At 30.0% G+C, this 19,680-nt stretch overlaps 1 protein-coding gene and 1 long non-coding RNA gene across 2 annotated transcripts in view; both read right to left on the bottom strand.

The window, feature by feature from the left end:
* Positions 1–255: 255 nt before the first annotated feature.
* Positions 256–1,100, bottom strand: LOC126744296 (uncharacterized). Its single transcript, XR_007663105.1, has 3 exons — positions 958–1,100; positions 765–899; positions 256–513 (listed from the first exon to the last, which is right to left on the bottom strand). It is a non-coding gene; the product is annotated as an uncharacterized LOC126744296 (long non-coding RNA).
* Positions 1,101–10,573: 9,473 nt separating this feature from the next.
* LOC126744200 (odorant receptor 4-like) overlaps positions 10,574–19,680 on the bottom strand; it is a 103,887-nt gene continuing 94,780 nt past the window's right edge. Inside the window, exon 7 of the mRNA XM_050451557.1 lies at positions 10,574–10,627. Coding sequence (XP_050307514.1) covers positions 10,574–10,627 — 54 coding nt within the window. The remainder of the gene's footprint in view (positions 10,628–19,680) is intronic.

Here is a 19,680-nt window from a genome sequence, read left to right as displayed (position 1 = left end):
GAGACAGTATTGCTTCAGAAGGAAAAAGTTAAAACTTCAAGGATATTCAAATTGTGAAGGAGTTGCAGGTTTTTTGTAGGTTATAAGATTTTTATTATGATTATTTAGCCTGTATAATGGTTTTGAGAGATTTAATAGTGACCTATATAATACCTAATACCAATTATTATATCATATTAATTTATACTAAAAAACAAAGCTTACCTAAGAATAAAGACTATGTACAATAGATTAGATAGTTTATTAGTAGTAATATACAAACAAGTACTTTTACAAGTCAAATAAAATATGTAGTATGTTGGGCTTTTTCGAAAATCATGTTATTATTTCTTAAGTATTTTAATAATGACTTGAGATCTAATTCAATTTCTTTGTCGCAAATTTGTTTGTTGCAATCTTCGAATTTTAATTTTCTTTATTTTTTTTTTCTATAATTTGGTGACAAGTGATTTAGCTTTTAAAACGGTGGAATCATCAGTGCTTAGGTCCTCAGGATATCATTTTGATTTTACCCTAGAATAATATACATAAAAATATAGTATTACCAAAATTAAAAAAATGTATTATGATAATCCAATTGATCAATAAAATGTATGTTATTATAAAGAATCTTTGTGATATCATACATTTAATTAATGTTAAATATTTTAATATTAAACAAATATAACACAATAAAATACTATATCACTTTTAAATAAGATATATAGAATAGGATAATACATGGCAAAAAAAAAACTAGTAGTCTATTTTGAGTGTATTTTTACCTTTTCCTTGGCAGAGTCAGGGAATGTACCAGTTAAACAAAAACGGCTTGGATGAGAAATAGTAATTGTTGACCTAGACCCCACGATTACTGTAGAACTATTAATCTCAGATGCAGTTAATGTTGATGATCAGATCTGTAATTATACAAAATTTGGTGTATCAAAAATATTAATCTATTTTAATTATCCATACTTATCTATATTAGCTTCACTGTTTGTACTATATACCATTTTGGAAGCTAAAGAAGTTTTTGCACTCTTCAGGAAAGCTGCCCCTGCAGCTTTGAAGGATAAGTCACTTGGTAAATTAACCGAATTATCCGCTGCTGTGTTTTTAACCAGTGCATCAGAAATCCTAGTAAAAAAATAGTTTTACACACTTACCTAATTTAATTAGTATTAGTTATAAATAAAGTTATATGAGTAACACTAATCCTTTTTGTGATGATTTATTTATACTAGAAAAATATATTTAAAAAAAAATATCTTTGAGGTAGAGCTGATTTGTTTTATAGTCTGGCTACTGATAATATTATCTTCCTTATATAAGAAATCACTTCTAAGGATGTGATCTGAACAAACAAATATGTTCTGTTTAATTGTGTTGATTTCCATTAATGAAATCCATTGTTCCCTTTGGGCATATGCTAGGCAGTCTATAATAAGTATTTGATATTTAATCAAAAAGCAAAAAAAATTACAGTAATGAATTAATATGTGGTGCCAATTACTATATATATTATTGTAAGTTGCAATATGGTAAAACAAAAAAAAATATCGACCAAATTTTAGGGAAAGACAAAATTAACTTTATACATAGATATCAATATCTAAATAAATTTCAAAATTCTTTAAAGGCAATAAAAAATTAGTAATTTCATCTATCTACCTAATGTCTATATTAAAAAAACATAACTATACATAGATTGGTACATGGGTATTAGGTATGCCTTCTTTCTGCCAAAACAACAAAAAAAAACATAAAATCCTGCAATAAAACCAGGGACAAAATTCTAGTTTTATATTTTTTATAGCCTATTGATAGATGAATATGTTAAAAAAAATATTTAGATTTAAAAATATAAATATTTTGGTATTTTACGCACACTTTCACATTCAAGTTTTTATTAGGTTTATATCTATAAGATCCCCTATTCTACGTTTATGATGATGGTTACCCCATGATGTGATGTTATGAAAGTATCGGTACTTACTTGTGAAAAGATCGGCTTGAATCACCTTTTTATCATGATGCGGCACAAACGACACAAGTTTTTCCCATCCTAGCAATTAAAAAAAACAGTAAAATGTTGCCTTTTTCCTTTTGAAACCGAAAATTAAAGAAAATACACGAATCCCGAAAATAAACAAAAATTAAAGAAAATACACGAATCCCGAAAATAAACAAAAAGCCGTTTGACAGATGACACTACGCGTATGGCTCAGGCGCTTAAGCTCCGGTGTTGTCGCTTCAAATTTTTTAGAAGCAGTTTTAGGGATAAGAATGTTAATAATTTTGTTTTTTTTTTGCTTAAGGATATTATATTTATTCTTAAAATAGGTTAATTGTAGTATTTATACTTTTTATTATAAATGTTCTTATAAAATACAACACAAATAAATTAAATTAACGTTATAATGGTTGTTAAAATATAGCTAAAAATTTCCTCCGTTGGAAATTTACGTCGACTTGACAACAGAGAATCGGCAAATATGTTTGTAAACAAAACACCCCTCTTGCCCCTGTGCACATGTTGGACTCAAACAAAGTTGTTGTTTACTAATTCTAGCCTTTCAATGTTCTAAGATGTTGATAAATGGCTCTTTGGCACTTTAGATTCAGACGATGAAATTCGATATAATAATTACTTCAAAATACTAAAAGAAATCTTAAATACAAATTTTAATAAAGAACAGTCAATCCCATCTATTGTTATACAAGAACTTCTAAAAGCTAAAAATTTAGAGGAAATAAATTCCAACAAATCATATTGGAAAAAATAAATTTATTTGAAAAAGACCAACTAGATTTGTGGAGTGCCCTGTATATGTCATTAATTCTAGACAATATAATGTTACAATTAAATACCGTAAATTCCATAATTACCAATATTTAAAATGCAATATCCTTTGCTCATGGAAATAAAATTCATAACTCGATTCTTAACCCTAATCAACTTTTCTTAATCCTTAATAGAAAACGTAAAAACAATATATGGTTCAAATCGAATACCTGAAGTTCTGTCTAAGTAATTATTAAAAATAACTTAATTTTATTTTCTATACACACCCCAATTGTTTTTCCGAATTGTTATATCCTTTACAAACTCTACCCCTTTACCAAAGTTTACAGAATATAATACAGTATTCTATTCTGTAAACTTTGCCCATACCTATTGCAAATAAAACCATTATTATATCCAATCCCTATATCTTGCTCACGCAAGAAGACTACTGGACCACGGAAAAAGAATGTCCGCAACTAGAAATTCAGTATCGGTTTAGCAGTCGTACAGAGTAGACGTCTATACTCGTAGGAGGCGCCGGTGCTCAGTTTTGTTTTGATTCGTTTTGATTTAATTTAAATTGTTTTGATCTAGTGTTGCGTGTTTACATTAACGTGCTATATTTTCGCGGTACAAGTGTTTCCTAAAAAACTAATTAAGTTCCTGCATCAGTAAATGTTTTTGTTTTATAAACAGTTCCTGTTTTGACTAAATTTAAAATTATCTGGCTACCATTGACCTTAACTTGAAATAATTGAACATTAACCGTAGGACGTGCAATTGTGTGTTTTGTTGTACGTTTGTTTCCTGCGTTGGGTTTAAGTTCAAATTACTGTTTACTTGCAGTTCCTGTTTTTACCATTAATATTTATTTCAATTTAATAATATTTCCTTATCATCTAAAATGAACCGTAGTTTCAAAATTTTCCAAATTATTGCTGCATCTCTTATATTTCAATATTCCACCCAAGTTGTCTGGAAAGAAATTCTGATGCTATAAAACAGGCTACAGGATTTTATGCTCACAAAGATGTCAAGATGATTTTAATGAAAGAGATCAGGAAGGAAAAATTAATGAGCAAAAGATTTATGATTTGTTGACAGAATTGAAAGAGAAGGATAGACATATAGAGAGAATGAAAAGAAACAGCATGGTTTTTGAAGATGAAGTGTCGGAGGCCGAAAAGAAGTTCTCCTCATCCCTGGAAAATCTGCATAAACGGAATGAAGAACTTAAAGTTGAATTGGAAAACTTAAAAATTAAAGAAGGTGAATTGTTGGCATTACTGAAAGTGAGTGAAAGGGCAAGTTTAATTCACAAATTAGCGAGCTAAATATCCTAAATAAAAATTTAATTGTAACGATAAAAACATTAGAAAATGAGTCTTCAACCTATAAGACTGAAATAAACTTGCTACAAAAAGACGTAAACGACTTAACTAATTTAAATAAGAAGATGTTAGACTCCGTAAAGGTGTTGGAAGTTGAAAAAGATACCTGTTATTCCGACGTTTGTGCATTGAAGGAACAGTTACAGATATCTAAATCTGTTGTTATTAATTCTCCAACACAGCTACCAACTAGGCCAAATACACCTGACGATAGTCGACCTCGGCTTCTCTTTGTTGGTGGAAATTGTAGCAGAGTGTTCCTAAAACATTTACATTTAATGTTTGAAGCTTACTACAAGGTCCAGTGTTTCCTGAAGCCGGGCAGTTCAAGCAGTGAAGTGATTAGGACAGCATCAAATTTAGTTAAGGACTTTACGAAAGAAGATTTTTTAATAGTAATGTTAAATGGAATTTGTTCTTCATCTGATGTTTTAAAAAATTTAATTCAAAATCATGTTGATACAAACACTTTAGTGATGACAAGCCCTTATACTTATTTAAACCATAATGTTATCTATAATAGTAATAATACTTTTCATGCTAATAATATTAGTCTGTATGGGATTTTAGAGTCTAATCACGCCAGTAACTTTGGTCCAGACTTGGCATCATTATTACATGCACATGTTTTCAAATATTTTAAAATTAATATTTCATCGAATAAATTGTCTTTGAATCATTAAATTAATGAGTCTGAACTGATTACTGATCGTGATTTGAATTCTTCTTTTTTATAGACATGTCCGCGAAGGTTGAATCTCATTCATGTTCATATTCGACTAGTAAGATTGAAATTAGCTCTTCGAAAAGCTTAAGTATCTTTATTCTTAATATACAATCCCTAAGAAACAAGATGGATGAGCTTCATCTTTTGCTGGATACATGTAATTTTCCTGATATTGTACTTCTGACTGAGCACTGGTTGAGGCCTTGGGAATGTTTTTTAATATCTGATTATGTTCCTATATCAAATTTTTGTCGTCAACAATCTATACATGGAGGAACCATGATCTTGGCTAGGCAAACAATTTAAACGATTTTTTGTAATATTGATAAGTATGATAATCTTCTAGCCACCTACAGGAGATATTGCTATGTTTCTGAACAAACTTGATTCTCTTTTATCCCAGTTGTCCGTACACTCTAAGGTTATATTGGCTGGTGACTTTAATACCAACTACACTGATGAAACCTTGCCACGTACTTCTCTTTTAAGTATTTTAAATTCTTACGACTTGAAAATGCACGTTCTTTCTCTGACACGAATAACTTCTTCATCTGCAACTACAATTGACTATTTCTGTACAAATTTTGATGACGTTTTATGCACAGTACTCCCATCTGGTATTTCCGACCAAGAAGCTATTCTTGCTAAAATGCCATATAATACTGTATTATCTTCATCTCATTATCAATTTTAATGCTTTTTCTGCTGCTACAGTTTCGGTAAATTGGAATGCACTTGAAACGGCTTCTGACCCACTTACTTTATTTTTTCAAGTTCTGTGTGATAAGATCAATCAGGGCTTTCCTAAAATGAGGCTTAAAACTAAGAAACGAAAACTATGGGTTACAAGAGGCCTTAGAATTTCAGCTAAAAACCTCCGTTTTTTGACTAAATTGTGCAAATATACCACAAATGAAAATATCCTTGTATATCATCAGAAATACCGTAGTCTGTACAGAAAGACAAATAAAGCAGCAAAATCTAATTATTATAGGGATCGCTTAAATATGTCATCAAATAGGCAAAGAGAGTGTTGGTCGATTATTAATGATTTTAGACATTGCCATAGAAAAGTATCTGAACCGGAGTTAAGACCTGACATGACAACGACTATTATTTTGATATACCTAATATCTTGCTTAAGGGTATTCGTAGTAACATTGATCCCTTACACTATCTTCAACAAGTGTCGGTTGAGCATTCATTTTTCTTTCATCCTGTCGATCTTACCGAAGTAAAAAATGAAATCAAACACCTAAAAAACCATAAATCATCTGGAGCTGATGGGATATCTTCGAGGTTGTTATTCTTTTTGCCTGATTCAGCCTTAAATACTTTAGTTTCTGCCATAAACAATTCTTATGGCAGAAGCTCGATAAATATGGTTTTAGGGGCGTAGCGTTGCGATGGCTTGAGTCCTATCTATCAAATCGTACTCAGAAGGTTACAGTGTCAGGACGTTTGTCTGCTTCTGGATCCCTGAAATACGGCGTTTCCCAGGGTTCAGTGTTGGGAACACTGTTATTTTTACTGTATGTGGATGACTTGAGTTCATTGAAATGCAGGGCAAGGTGGTTCAGTTTGCTGATGATACCACCATACTATGGAGCCATAAAAATTCTGATTATATTAAGACTTGTATCCTTGAAGACCTTCGACTGAAGACCTTGAAGGTTTAAGTGCGATGTTCAGGGTCTGATGTTTGACGAAAATTCCCTCTTGCAGAATAAAGAGTGCTGCAAGTTCCTAGGAATTACCATTGATGGTCGCCTTCGGTTTGAAGATCATATTTTACATTTAGCTGGGAAATTATATTCTGGATGTTTTGCAGTAAGAATGGCAAAACAAGAGCTGGGAGGGGTGGTTGCACGTTCAGTGTACTTTTCACTTATTGAATCTCATATTCGGTATGGCTTGCCTTTTTGGGGCTTACCCAAAAAGGGGCTACTTAACATTGTCTTTGTTATTAAAAAAAAGCAGTTAGATACCTGTGTTCTCTTTTTTCACTCCTTATCTTAGAAACAGCTGCTTTTATTCACAAAATTCCCAAACTACCCTCTGACACTGGCCATTTGACTCGTCGTGTGAATGATGTTGCCCTACCTATTCCTACGTCTTCCCTTACCAAAAACTCATTAATTTACAAAAGTAAAAAAATTTACAATCATGTTCCTCTATGTGTTAGACATATATCGGATGTTAAGAAATTTAAAAGAGAATTAAAGACGCTTTTATTGGCTAAGGCATATTATAACCTGGATGACTTTTTTAATGATAGGTTTTAACCTTGGACAAGTCAACAAGTTTACCTTTATTTACTGATTTATTGTTTTATTTAGTTATCTTTAGTTCAAGTATGTTCAAAAAGTTTTGTCTTCTTGTGTTTAATTTTGTTCATTGTTTTGTCAATTTTTGAAATTGTATTTTTGTTTTGTTTTTTTAGCTTGTAGAATGCTTGTACACAAGATTATTTTTAATATAGCACATTTTCTTCCTTTCTTTCTTTCTTTCTAGAAAACCTTTTTATCTACAAATAAAGCGCCCTAACGGAAGATGAACGTTGTCTTTTCGAGCTGCTAACAACCTTACAACACAGATGCACGTTAACCAGCATTAACTTCCAAAAAAGTACCATTCAACGCCTAAATGGAAATCAACTTTGATAATTCCTGTGAACGAGTCGCTCAGGACAAATGTCAACAAATATCAAGTTCTTCAACCCAGCATCGTTATCCTATCTATATGCCATGTAGAGATAGGTAACCAAACTTACGAAGGTAAAAGCCTATCAGAGTTCCAATATCTGCTAGAACTACCCCTTGATATATTCGTATATACCAAGCAGCAACAATATCTCAAAACTGACCCTGGAAGGAGTAAATTTAGACGTATTGAAGACAACCCAAAGAATCTTGTCAACAATTCGGTTACATCCTATCGAAACACCCGAAAAATTGGACCACCTTTGGATCGCTCCACTGTCATCAATTGCCGCACTTGTAATTGAACGTGGGTAAAAATTATCTACTTATCTATCTTTACAGATTGGCGGAATGGATCACTATACATAAGTTGTTGCAATGTTGTGCATTGCATATTCAAAATTAAAGCGTTGTTCTTATTAAAATAAAATAGAAATTCTAATAAAAATAGAATGTAAACATTATAAAAAAAAACTGAAAATAAAACTCTAAATAATAAACCTAACAAATAATTCTTTAAATAAAAGGCTCAAAAAGACCTCCTTCTTTAGCTAAACAAAAGGTTAGCCTATCGTAAAAGCTGTTGTTTACTTACTTTGAGGTGAAATGGAATTGGCAGATTCAACAAATTTGTTTGTCTTTTAAATCCTCGCCAACGCTTTTAAGTCCGTTGGCCTACTATTATGATATTTATACTCTCCTTAAAATAACTCCACAAATAAGTCATTTGGCGACAAATCGAGAGACCTTGGTTTTGTAGCAGGGTAGTTTTCGGCGTTCAAAGTACCATAAATGAAAAATGGCCCAATAATATGGTGGCTCACAATACCATCCCAAACATTTAACTTTTGTAGGTCGGAGTACATAACTGAAAACTTCTGTGCTCATTGTCCTGAGAACAGTAACGAACAATGGAAGGATTGTATTTACCATACAATGGAAAAGAGGACTTCTGAAGAAATATTTTCTAAAAAAAAATTATTTTCATTTGCCTTCTCTATCATGGTTTCACAAAATGCCAATCTTCGCCACTGGTCTTCAGGAAACACCTCCTGAGTTTTATAATATTTAAAACATTTGTATTAATGTTTTTTCCAAATACTCGTCACAGTTTTATGGTGCATTTTTTCTCCAACACATTTGCTCGATCGTGTTGAAACCAAAACTACTGAGGTTCTTGAGCTTTGATGTGACAATTTCTATATTCTTGGAGACAAAAAGATGTCTCAAAATTTGACACGACATTTAAAATAGTTTTAGTACAAGGAGTCGGTCTATTGTCAAAATAAATGCCTGCATAACTGAGAATAAATCCCTGCATTGTACTGCCGAATTTCCTTCATAAAACTATTTAATCAAATGAACTTTTTCGGAAGGCGTATAAACAGCCATAATGATAAATATTTAAAAAAAAAATGAAAAAACTCAACAGTTGCAGTATACAATCACACCGAATGAATCCTTATTCCTATTCCTAAAATTTATTACTAAATTTACTTTATTTTTATTTAATTTACTAAATTTATTACTAAATTTACCTTACCTTATTCCTAAAACCGCTACTGAACAATCTGGAATGGCAACACCGCAAGCAAAAGCTGATGTCATCTTGCAAAATGGCATCTCGTCAAACGGGTTTGTGTATACATTCGGCATTGATGAAGTTCTGCGTTTTTTTTTAGTTTTTGGTTGTAAAAGGACGCATTTGAATGTTTTTGTGAACTGTTACGATGGTGAAAAACTTTTGCCGTTTGCCCCTTACCATGGAAAAACGGCGATTTAAGCTGATCTTTTTAAAAGTAAATACTGATACTGCAAAACATCATATCAAGGGAGAAACCTGATCATTAACGTAGAATAATAAAAACTTATTAAGAAATCTATAATAATTATAAGATACTTAATTTCCATACAAATGGTTTTTTATTAGATAGGTATCTTTACTCTAATAAAGTCCTTAAAAAATGCATAAAATTCATAAGCGGGGTAATATTGTTTATAATTTAAAGCATAATCAATTATTAATAAATACTTATCATGTAAATAATTTTTGACGACGTCGCTGGTAAAGATTTCCTATGTCAGTGAAATTAACAATGCGATCGAGCCGCGTTGCGATGTTGTGGCTTTTTTCTCAAATATACGTAATCTGCATTTATTTTACTTTGAATATTGACATCTTTATAGAGTATCTTATCATATGTTATTAACGAAAATGCTTCGTATTTTATTAAAGGGGAACAGTAGTATTGTTTTGTGCCTGCAATGGTAAGTGGTTATTCCCCCTTTTCATAATGACAATACTTTGACATAATATTTAGATAATTTGGCTGGTGCGCTTTCATATTTTAGTTGTTTTTAAATAAATAAAGTCACTTATTAGAAAGTAATGAAATTGGTATGGTGGGTTATCAAGTACAAGTAAAAAACGTATGGACTCTCTGACACTGATACCAAGTTATTTAAACGTTATTATACATTCTAAATCATACAGTGAAGAATGATAAAAAATTTAATTAAATAAAATTATTAAAAATGAGGTCTAGTTCGACGATAAATGTATAATTGCGTAGTAATACGAAAACTAACAAGCCGTACCACTCGGTTTACGTATGATAATATTCCATGTTATTCATAAATTAAGAATAGATCAGTGTGATGCAATGAAAAGATAATTATGTGCAGATTTGTAAATGATTTAAACTAATCGGACCAATTTATTTAAAATGCGAATAGCAAACGAGACAACTTTCCATAGTGGAAAGTGTATCTAAGTTCAATACGTTGTATACGTATACCTTTAATATATCTACAATTGTTGAAGTATATCCCTTTCTTTTCTGTGAGCATTAATAAATATTTAATGTTTGTGGAGAATAAAACTTCTGTTATTATTATAATGCTTTATTCAATACCCTACGTAGTTTCTACATATTTTTGCTGTTACGCTAAAAACTTCAAATGGTTTGACAGGTGGTTCAAATTATTCCGATACAGTAATCATAACAGTAAAAAATGAGTACGCGCCTTTTACTACCTAAAAAATAAGTAATTTATGAGTGTACATCTGCCAAATAGAATAAATTCGATAATAAGTGATTGTAATATTTAAGCTTAAACACTTTGTTTGATATTTTAAGTTGCGAACCCTTCACACAAGAGATAAAAGTCAAGATACTTAAGACATTGTTATTGATAAGACGAGAAACTAGTTAATAACCAAATACCGGTAGTCTACTGGCACCTAAACTATCAGGTTTCTGACTAAGTTTTAACGTTTGAAGGTGAACTACACTACAAAAAATATAAATAAATTTACAATTTTTTATAGTTGTTATTGTTATAGGTATTATATTTTATATTAGTTTCTATTTGTCTGTATCATTTTGTTTATTGTGTGCTTGTGTTATAAATTGACTGTTTTTGTGCATCGACTATTTTAATTCACACCTAAACAAACAGTTAATAAGTCTATATTGTGGCTGTTAGGAGTAAGATGTAAATTGGACGTCAGTCAATTGAACATCGGTGAAAAATAAATAATAGTAGAAAAATTCCGCCAACCTGGAAGCTATTTTCTGGAAAATGCAGTTGCAAAACTGGCAGAAAACTCCGCCACACTTACCAATTTAAAAAGTAAGCTCGGAAATATATAGGAGAAAGATTGAGAGGACAGGATTCAAGAAGTTCAAATCAGAACCGCAACTCTTACGATGTGTTGCCCTGTAGACCAGCTTCAGACCAAGTTCAGCAGTAAGAAGTTTGTGACAGTATTTTAATGCGAAAATTTGGTCGAGCATTTTTAAAGGCGATTTCAAATGGAACAGAGATTAAATTAAAGGAACGCGATCAGCTAAACATAAATGCGCGCGGTTCATCACTCAGTGAGTGGCAGTAGATAAATAAATTAATTTAAAAAAACTTAAGGTCGCCGCTGGTTTTCCAAGCTAAAGAAATTAAGAAATAGCAGATAAAAACAAGAAAATCCTCGTTTTAAAAAAATTCCTTTCAATTAACCTTGTATAATTTTTGTTAGAAATCCCTGTAAAAATTATGCACAAATTAATATTAAATTATGCACTCTTAGGTTTGGTTGAGGGTAATGAGTCTAAGAGAAGTGAATGAGTCAAACAAAAAGTACACATATTCACAAGAGTTACAAATGTTACTCAGAACCTTATAAAAAAATAATTATTAAATCAATTGAAAAGATAAATTGAGTTTTACTTAAATATGGAGAAAAAAAATCTTAGGAGTTATACTATATATGTTAGGCATATCTTTATCTTTGATAGCGACATATGAGAATAATTTAGTATTATCTGCATCCTCCTGGGAATTTGAAGATGTTGACGGGTTTAAAAGTCCAGTTATTGTTTAAACTCGAATTGTTAACTGAAGAGTCTTGGCACATGGATTTAAATTCAAACCCCCAGGATTATAACTTAAAGAAAATTTTCTAAAAAATCTTGACTTAAGCGCTCCAAATAAATGTGTTATTGTTGTTTTTTTTTAAATTGTGACAAAAAACCTTAATAAATTTATGTATTTAGCAAGTGAGATACCTTTATATTCTTATTACTCAGACCACAACGATAAGGATTTTTATCAATTTCCCTATTTAACGCATCAAAGAAGTAGTTTATATCTAATATGAAGCCAGCGATGTCAGATCATTTTCTAAGGACAATTAATTTATTCCCTACGTATACTTTAATTGCAGCTGCTATGGTGTTAGAACATATATGAAAAGCTCACTTACACGACATCTTTTTGAAGGTTTGGGCTCAAGGTGTTTCTCTGATATTTTTGTAAGAGCCTGACTAACTTGTTGTTAACGTTTTTTTTAATAATGTCAAAATCAAAAATTTTATCTTTGAATAGAAAAAGAGCATTTAAGAAATTATTGCGTACGCTCTTGAAGACGCGTGAAACGTCAAAATAGCATACAATTTATGATTTTTGATATAAAAATATGGTTTCTCTTTACTAACTCCTAGAATATATAACGCACCTCGATTATTACTGCCTTGGTCACATACGGCAACTCTAGGATTAAAGCCAATTTCAATTAAATACTCTAAAGTATCGTTTATTACATTTATAAGCCTGGGATTTATAATTGACCCACGTGAAAAAACTTAAATATTGGTAATTTCCAGAGCATGTGTTTTTCACAACATTTGATGTTCTACCTCATGGTCCTAGGTCTTCAAACCCTTCAATGAGATCCAGTTTTTTTGTTATATTCCACTAGTTCTTTGATGCTAATTTCGTCAAAAGGTATAGTCCTTTTATTCTTAGGTAAGTTCCTTTATTCTTGAAGGAGCCAAATATAAAGCGACCAAAAAAAATATATTGAACTCTGCCGCCGTGAGAGGCGAGCCGTGCCATTTTTATAAAGCGGTTAGATACTATAATAAAAAAAATTGATATTTTCAATTTAGTTTTTTTTATAATAGTTTTACATTTAACTTTATTATTAAACAAAATTAACTTTAAATGCTTTGATCTGATAAAATTTTTATCAGTCTAGATTTGTTTTTGGTTTAACAGATTTAGAATTGATACTATTAAAATGTGTTCGTTTAAAGCTTACACGGGTTATGGTTTTACCGCTATACAATATTTTAGCTTAGGAATCCAAATATTTTTAAGATAAAGATCATTTTCCAGATATGAAGTTTAATTCAAAATACAACGTGGTTTAAAAATTTACATATTATATTATTATAAAAGACTTACATATATATTTACTTACTAATACTTAATATTCTAAAAGAATCTCTTCAAAATTAGAATGGTCATTGAATTATTATTTTAAGTTGTGCGTGATAAAACCGTATGTCTATTTCTGTTTTAATTACGTATTCTACCCAATTTTTCCATACATCACTTTCGAACTATGCAATAGCTTGGCGTATATTGTCAATAGCTACAGCACTCAATGTTGCTAAAGTGTTTCACTTTAGAAGCTGTTTTTTTTTTACTAATTCAATCGGATTAAAGACACAATAATATCGAGGCAATCTTAAAACAGTATGTCCATTAATTTTGGCAATATTGTCAATAACATATTCATTTTTTATTTTATAACTCTTAACTATTTTTAATAATAACCAAACATTCAAGTGAGAATAAAATGACTATAAGAAGTATTTCCTATCATTTTCTTTCATTGCTGAACATTTGAGTTAATTTTTTTTTATTTTGTAATTAAAACTAGTTTTATATAAAAGATGATATATATGTTGTATAGAATATACTTAAGGCAATATAAAGCCTTTTTTTCGTAAAAATAAATATGCTGCTTCTGATTTGTAATACAAAAATAAACAAAGATTATTTTCTTGTTTATTTTAAACATTTCAGTTTATATATGCACCTTCATTTTACTTTTTCTTGGCGTCATAGGCTCGGAGGAAGTTCAATATTGTCGTTAATAAATTGTGATTGTTTTCCAGTTCTTCAAACCACAACTTTTTACTAACAACATCATTTAGTGTGTCAGTAAAGTGTGCTATGCAAAGAAAGACGGTTTTGGTAGGAGCTCCCAATTTAAGTCAATTGTCAGTTTCATCAATTTCAAAATATTTTTCTGAAACCTCATTTAAAGTATTTAAATAAAATTTTTTTATCGTCTTATCGTCGTCATTTGTAAAATGTTTTTCGCATAAGCACTTTTTCTTCAGTTCTTCTGGATCAAGACCTAGTAACTGGGCATTTCCTAACAAAACTACATTTTGCAAAATTGTGCATGTAGCCTTATACCGTGTTGTATCACTAAATATAGAAAATAATCGTTCTGGAATATAGAGTATATTTATTTAGCGCAGGAATACCAAAGTATAGCAAAAAATGATAAACCGACCACTAATAACCGATAACATTGTCGGAATTCGACTCCCTGGTTCCCTTTTCAATACGAGACCATACCCTTCTTCATAGTTATAAAACGTGACTATGCATCAATTATTTTTTCCTAGTCGAAAAGTCTATTACCCTTTACCCTTAGATGTTCTGCGTCTTCTGGTATACACTTAGAACATTGAAAGGCTAGAATTAGTAAACAACAACTTTGTTTGAGTCCAACATGTGCACAGGGGCAAGAGGGGTGTTTTATTTACAAACATATGAGCCGATTCTCTGTTGTCAAGTCGACACAAATTTCCAACGGAGGAAATTTTTAGCTATATTTTAACAAACATTATAACGTTAATTTAACTTATTTCTGTTATATTTTATAGGAAAATTTAAAATAAAAAGTATAAATACTACAATTAACCTATTTTAAGAATAAATATAATATCCTTAAGCAAAAAAAAAACAAAATTATTAACATTCTTATCCCTAAAACTGCTTCTAAAAAATTTGAAGCGACAACACCGGAGCTTAAGCGCCTAAACCATACGCGTTGTGTCATCTGTCAAACGGCTTTTTGTTTATATTCGGGATTCGTGTATTTTCTTTAATTTTTGGTTTAAAAAGGAAAAAGGCCACGTTTTAGTGTTTTTTTAAATTGCTAGGATGGCAAAAACTTGTGTCGTTTGTGCCGCATCATGATAAAAACGTGATTCAAGCCGATCTTTTCACAAGTAAGTACCGATACTTTCATAACATCACATCATGGGGTAACCATCATCATAAACGTAGAATAGGGGATCTTATAGATATAAACCTAATATATGTGAAAGTGTGCGTAAAATACCAACTTTATTTTTTTCAACAAATATTTTTTTAAACATATTCATCTATTAATAGGCTATAAAAGATATAAAACTAGAATTTTGTCCCTGGTTTTATTACAGGATTTTATGTTTTTTTTTGTTGTTTTGGCAGAAAAAATGCATAATACCTATGTATTTATCTATATATAGTTTGATATCTATGTATAAAGTTAATTTTGTCTTTCTTTAAAATTTGTTCCATAATTTTTTTTTTTTTACCTTATTGCAACTTACAATAATATATATAGTAATTGGCACCACATATTAATTTATTACTGTAATTTTTTTCTGCTTCTTGATTAAATATCAAATACTTATTATAGATTGCCGAATGATTATGCCCAAAGGGAACAATGGGTTTCATTAATGGAAATCAACACATTTAAAAAGAACATATTTGTTTGTTCAGATCACATCCTTAGAAGTGATATAAGGGAGATAATATTATCAGTAGCCAGACTTTATTAAAAAAATCAGCTCTACCTCAAAGGTAATTTTTTTAAATATATTTTTCTAGTATATTTATAGGTATGAGTATATTTTACCTTAGAATTATTGATAAAGGTTTGCATGCTTTTATTTACTACATTATGTAAGCTAAAAAAACAACCTTTTAAAACTTGTGCTTGGGCTATGTTGTAAAACATACAGCTTCTTCACAAAAAGTATTAGTGTTACTCATATAAGATTTATTTATACCTAATACTTATTAAATTAGGTATGTGTGTAAAACTATTTTTTTACTGGGATTTCTGATGCACTGGTTAAAAACACAGCAGCCAATAATTCAGTTAATTTACCAAGTGATTTACCCTTCAAAGCTACAGGGGTAGCTTTCCTGAAGAGTGCAAAAACTTCTTTAGCTTTCAAAATGGTATATAGTACAAACAGTGAAGCTAATATACTTACTTAGACACATATGGATAATTAAAATAGATTAATATTCTTGATACACCAAATTTTGTATAATTACAGATCTGATCATTCATCATCAACAATACCTGCTTCTGAGAATTATAGTTCTACAGTAACCGTGGAGTCTAGGTCAACAATTACTATTTCTCATCCAAGCCGTTTTTGTTTAACTGCTACACATTCCCTGACTCTGCCAAGGTAAAGGTTTAAATACACTCAAAATAGACTACTAGTTTTATGCCATGTATCATCCTATTCTATATATCTTATTTAAAAGTGATATGGTATTTTATTGTATTATATTTGTTTAATTAAATGCAATTAATCAAATGTATGACATTACAAAGATTCTCTATAATAACATACATTTTATTGATCAATTGGATTATCATAATACATTTTTTTAATTTTTTCTTTTTAATTTTGGTAATACTATATTTTTATGTATATTATTCTAGGGTAAAATCAAAATGATATCCTGAGGACCTAAGCACTGATGATTCCACCGTTTCAAGAGCTTAATCACTTGTCACCAGATTATGGAAAAAAAATAAAGAACAAAAAATTAAAATTCGAAGATTGCATCAAGCAAATTTGCGCCAAAGAAATTGAATTAGATGTCTCAAGTCATTATTAAAATACTTACATGAAATAATAACATGATTTTATGGAAAAGCCCAACATACTACATATTTTATTTGACTTGTAAAAGCACTTGTTTGTATATTACTACTAATAAACTCTCTAATCTAATCTATTGTACATAGTCTTTATTCTTAGCTTTGTTTTTTAGTATAAATTAATATGATATAATATTTGGTATTAGGTATTATATAGGTCACTATTAAATGTCTCAAAACCATTATACAGGCTAAATACTCATAATAAAAATCTTATAACCTACAAAAAACCTGCAACTCCTTCACAATTTGAACATCCTTGTAGTTTAAACTTTTTCCGCTGAAGCAATACTGTCCCTTTGAAAAAGTCAGCAGCATAGAAGTATATATTATGTGATGTAAGTAAGTGATGTAAAACTGAGTTTTGTCCAATATAACAATAACAATAAAATTTTGCAAAATGTTAAAAATTTGTGTCTTAAAACATGATTTATTAAGAAATCTATAATATTATATTAATAAAATATTTAATTTCCATAAAAATGCTTTGACAAAAATGCTGCCTTTCATTAGGACCTTCCTCTAATGAAGTCCATTAAAAAAAACACATAAATAGCTCATAAATGGTAATATTACTTATACTCAAACTCTTTAATTATTAATTAATAAAAATTTATCAGGTAAATATTTGTTGACGACGTCACTGGTAAAGAGTGCTTGTATCTGTGACATAAACAATGCGATCGAGCGGCGTTGCGATGCCATTACCGTTTTCTCGTTTCTTCGTACTTTATTTTCATTTACTTAACTTATATTGACTTCGATATAGAGTATCTTATCAAATTTATTTTTAAAAAATGCTTGATATTTTATTAAAGGGGAGCAGTAGTATTGTTTTGTGCCTTCGGAAACAACTGAAAATTTTTATGATATTATAAAGTGATTTTTGCCATTTTTCTATAAGCACTTGGCATCATTGCATCAGAGATGTTGCAAGCAAACAAACCTGCCCATAGTTCCACGACATGCTACTTCTAGCCTTTCAATGTTCTAAGGGTATACAGCTGGGGAATGCTTATAATAATGATATAATTATATCAATGTAACAAAGACCTCATGACAAAGAAAGATATACAGTATTCAAATCGGCTTTGAGAAAAAAAGCCCAATTACCGCAAAATCTAGACCAGTTCTAGGCTCGTGTTGCCAACGGTAGCTCTGCGAGGATAAGTTCTAGAATAAAAAAATGTCTAAAAGGGCATAATTTCTAGGCAGGCATAGAAATGCATGTTGGACTTCAATGGATAAACTTTATGTGATGAAACAATATGAATATAACTGTAACCCTCTTTTATCGTGATTGAATTATATATTGGATTATAGGTAATTGGGGTTTCAGATAGATTCTAATTCAGATAATATTACTATTTATTTTGTACAAAGCTTTTCCAAAAGCGATAGGGGTAATTGTGCAAACTATGTTTGTATTTAAGTATGTATGTAGCTAATTAATTGCCTAAATAATATATTTATTGTAAACATGATTTAAATAATTAGTTAATAAAAGTACATTTATTGTATAATAAATTTCTATACCTAGTTACGCCATGTTATCAGCAGGCTTGGTTTATGATTTTCATTGTCGAGTTGGCATTGGGTGTGATTAGTGTGCTTGGGTACTGTTTTGATTAATTTTTTTCACGCTTAAGTTATCTTTTTTTAATATTTTGCTTACTTAAAAGAGTAACATTAAAGTTAGAGGCCAAAATTTAATAACAATACTCTTTCTTATTTGCGACCATATTCTATAAAACCTTAAGAGCGCAAGTTGTCGTATGTATGGTAAAGTATATCAAAAATATTGTTTAAATTGCATACGATAAAGTTGCGAGTTGTCCCCTTTGGCATTATTATTTTTATGAGTGATTTTAATATAGATTTACTAAGAAAGACAGTACCTACACAGGCTTTTAAGAATATTTTAAACATTTTTGATCTCGTGAATTAATAAATGATTCAACTAGAATCAACTAATGTTGATTCAAAGTCAAACAGTTAATCTCTTATAGATGTTATTATAATTAGTAGTAGTTTGCTACGTGAAAGCTTTGAATCAACATGCATATCTGAGACCATCACAATTTGCATGATACCTTTAACCTGCCAAACTTCAAGTTAGTCAATAAAGTTGTTTCGTATAAGGACAAACAGTATTTACATGACTTTATTTTAAGAAAATGCTAATCAGTTACCATGTCATATTATTTATTAGACTTCAGACATTAATCGAAAAGTTTTACTGCTTAATAAAAATGTTTGTTATCTAATAAATAAATATGCTCCTTTTAAATCTAACGTCTACAAAGATCTAAAAGTCTTTTACTCCTTAGATGATAAACGATATCATTTTTTTTCTGAAACTAAGAGATAAACCACATAAAAAATACGTTAAACAAAAAACTACAGCAAACTTACATACTACAACCAAGTGTATGATAATAAAATAAGATAATATTCGCATTTTTATTATTTTTGGAAAAACACACATATAACATCATAAACTGTGAATAATAAACAAAAATAAAATAAATATCCTACTATTTTACTACACTCAATCATTTCAGACCTTTCTACATTAAATTAAAATAGAATACGGAAAACACAGGAAGAAAATAAGAATATTAAAATACAAAAGATAAAAACAATATTAGCTGACGAATGCAATAATCCAATGTATTGTATCAAAATGTAATTTGTAAAATACGCTGTATGCTTTTTTTCATCGATTCGCTGTATTTTTAAAAAGCACAATACGTAAATCTTACATT

This window comes from Anthonomus grandis, chromosome 13 (genome assembly GCF_022605725.1).
Source record: "Anthonomus grandis grandis chromosome 13, icAntGran1.3, whole genome shotgun sequence".
NCBI classification, from domain to species: Eukaryota; Metazoa; Arthropoda; class Insecta; order Coleoptera; family Curculionidae; genus Anthonomus; species Anthonomus grandis.
This window is presented reverse-complemented; position numbering and strand designations above follow the sequence as displayed.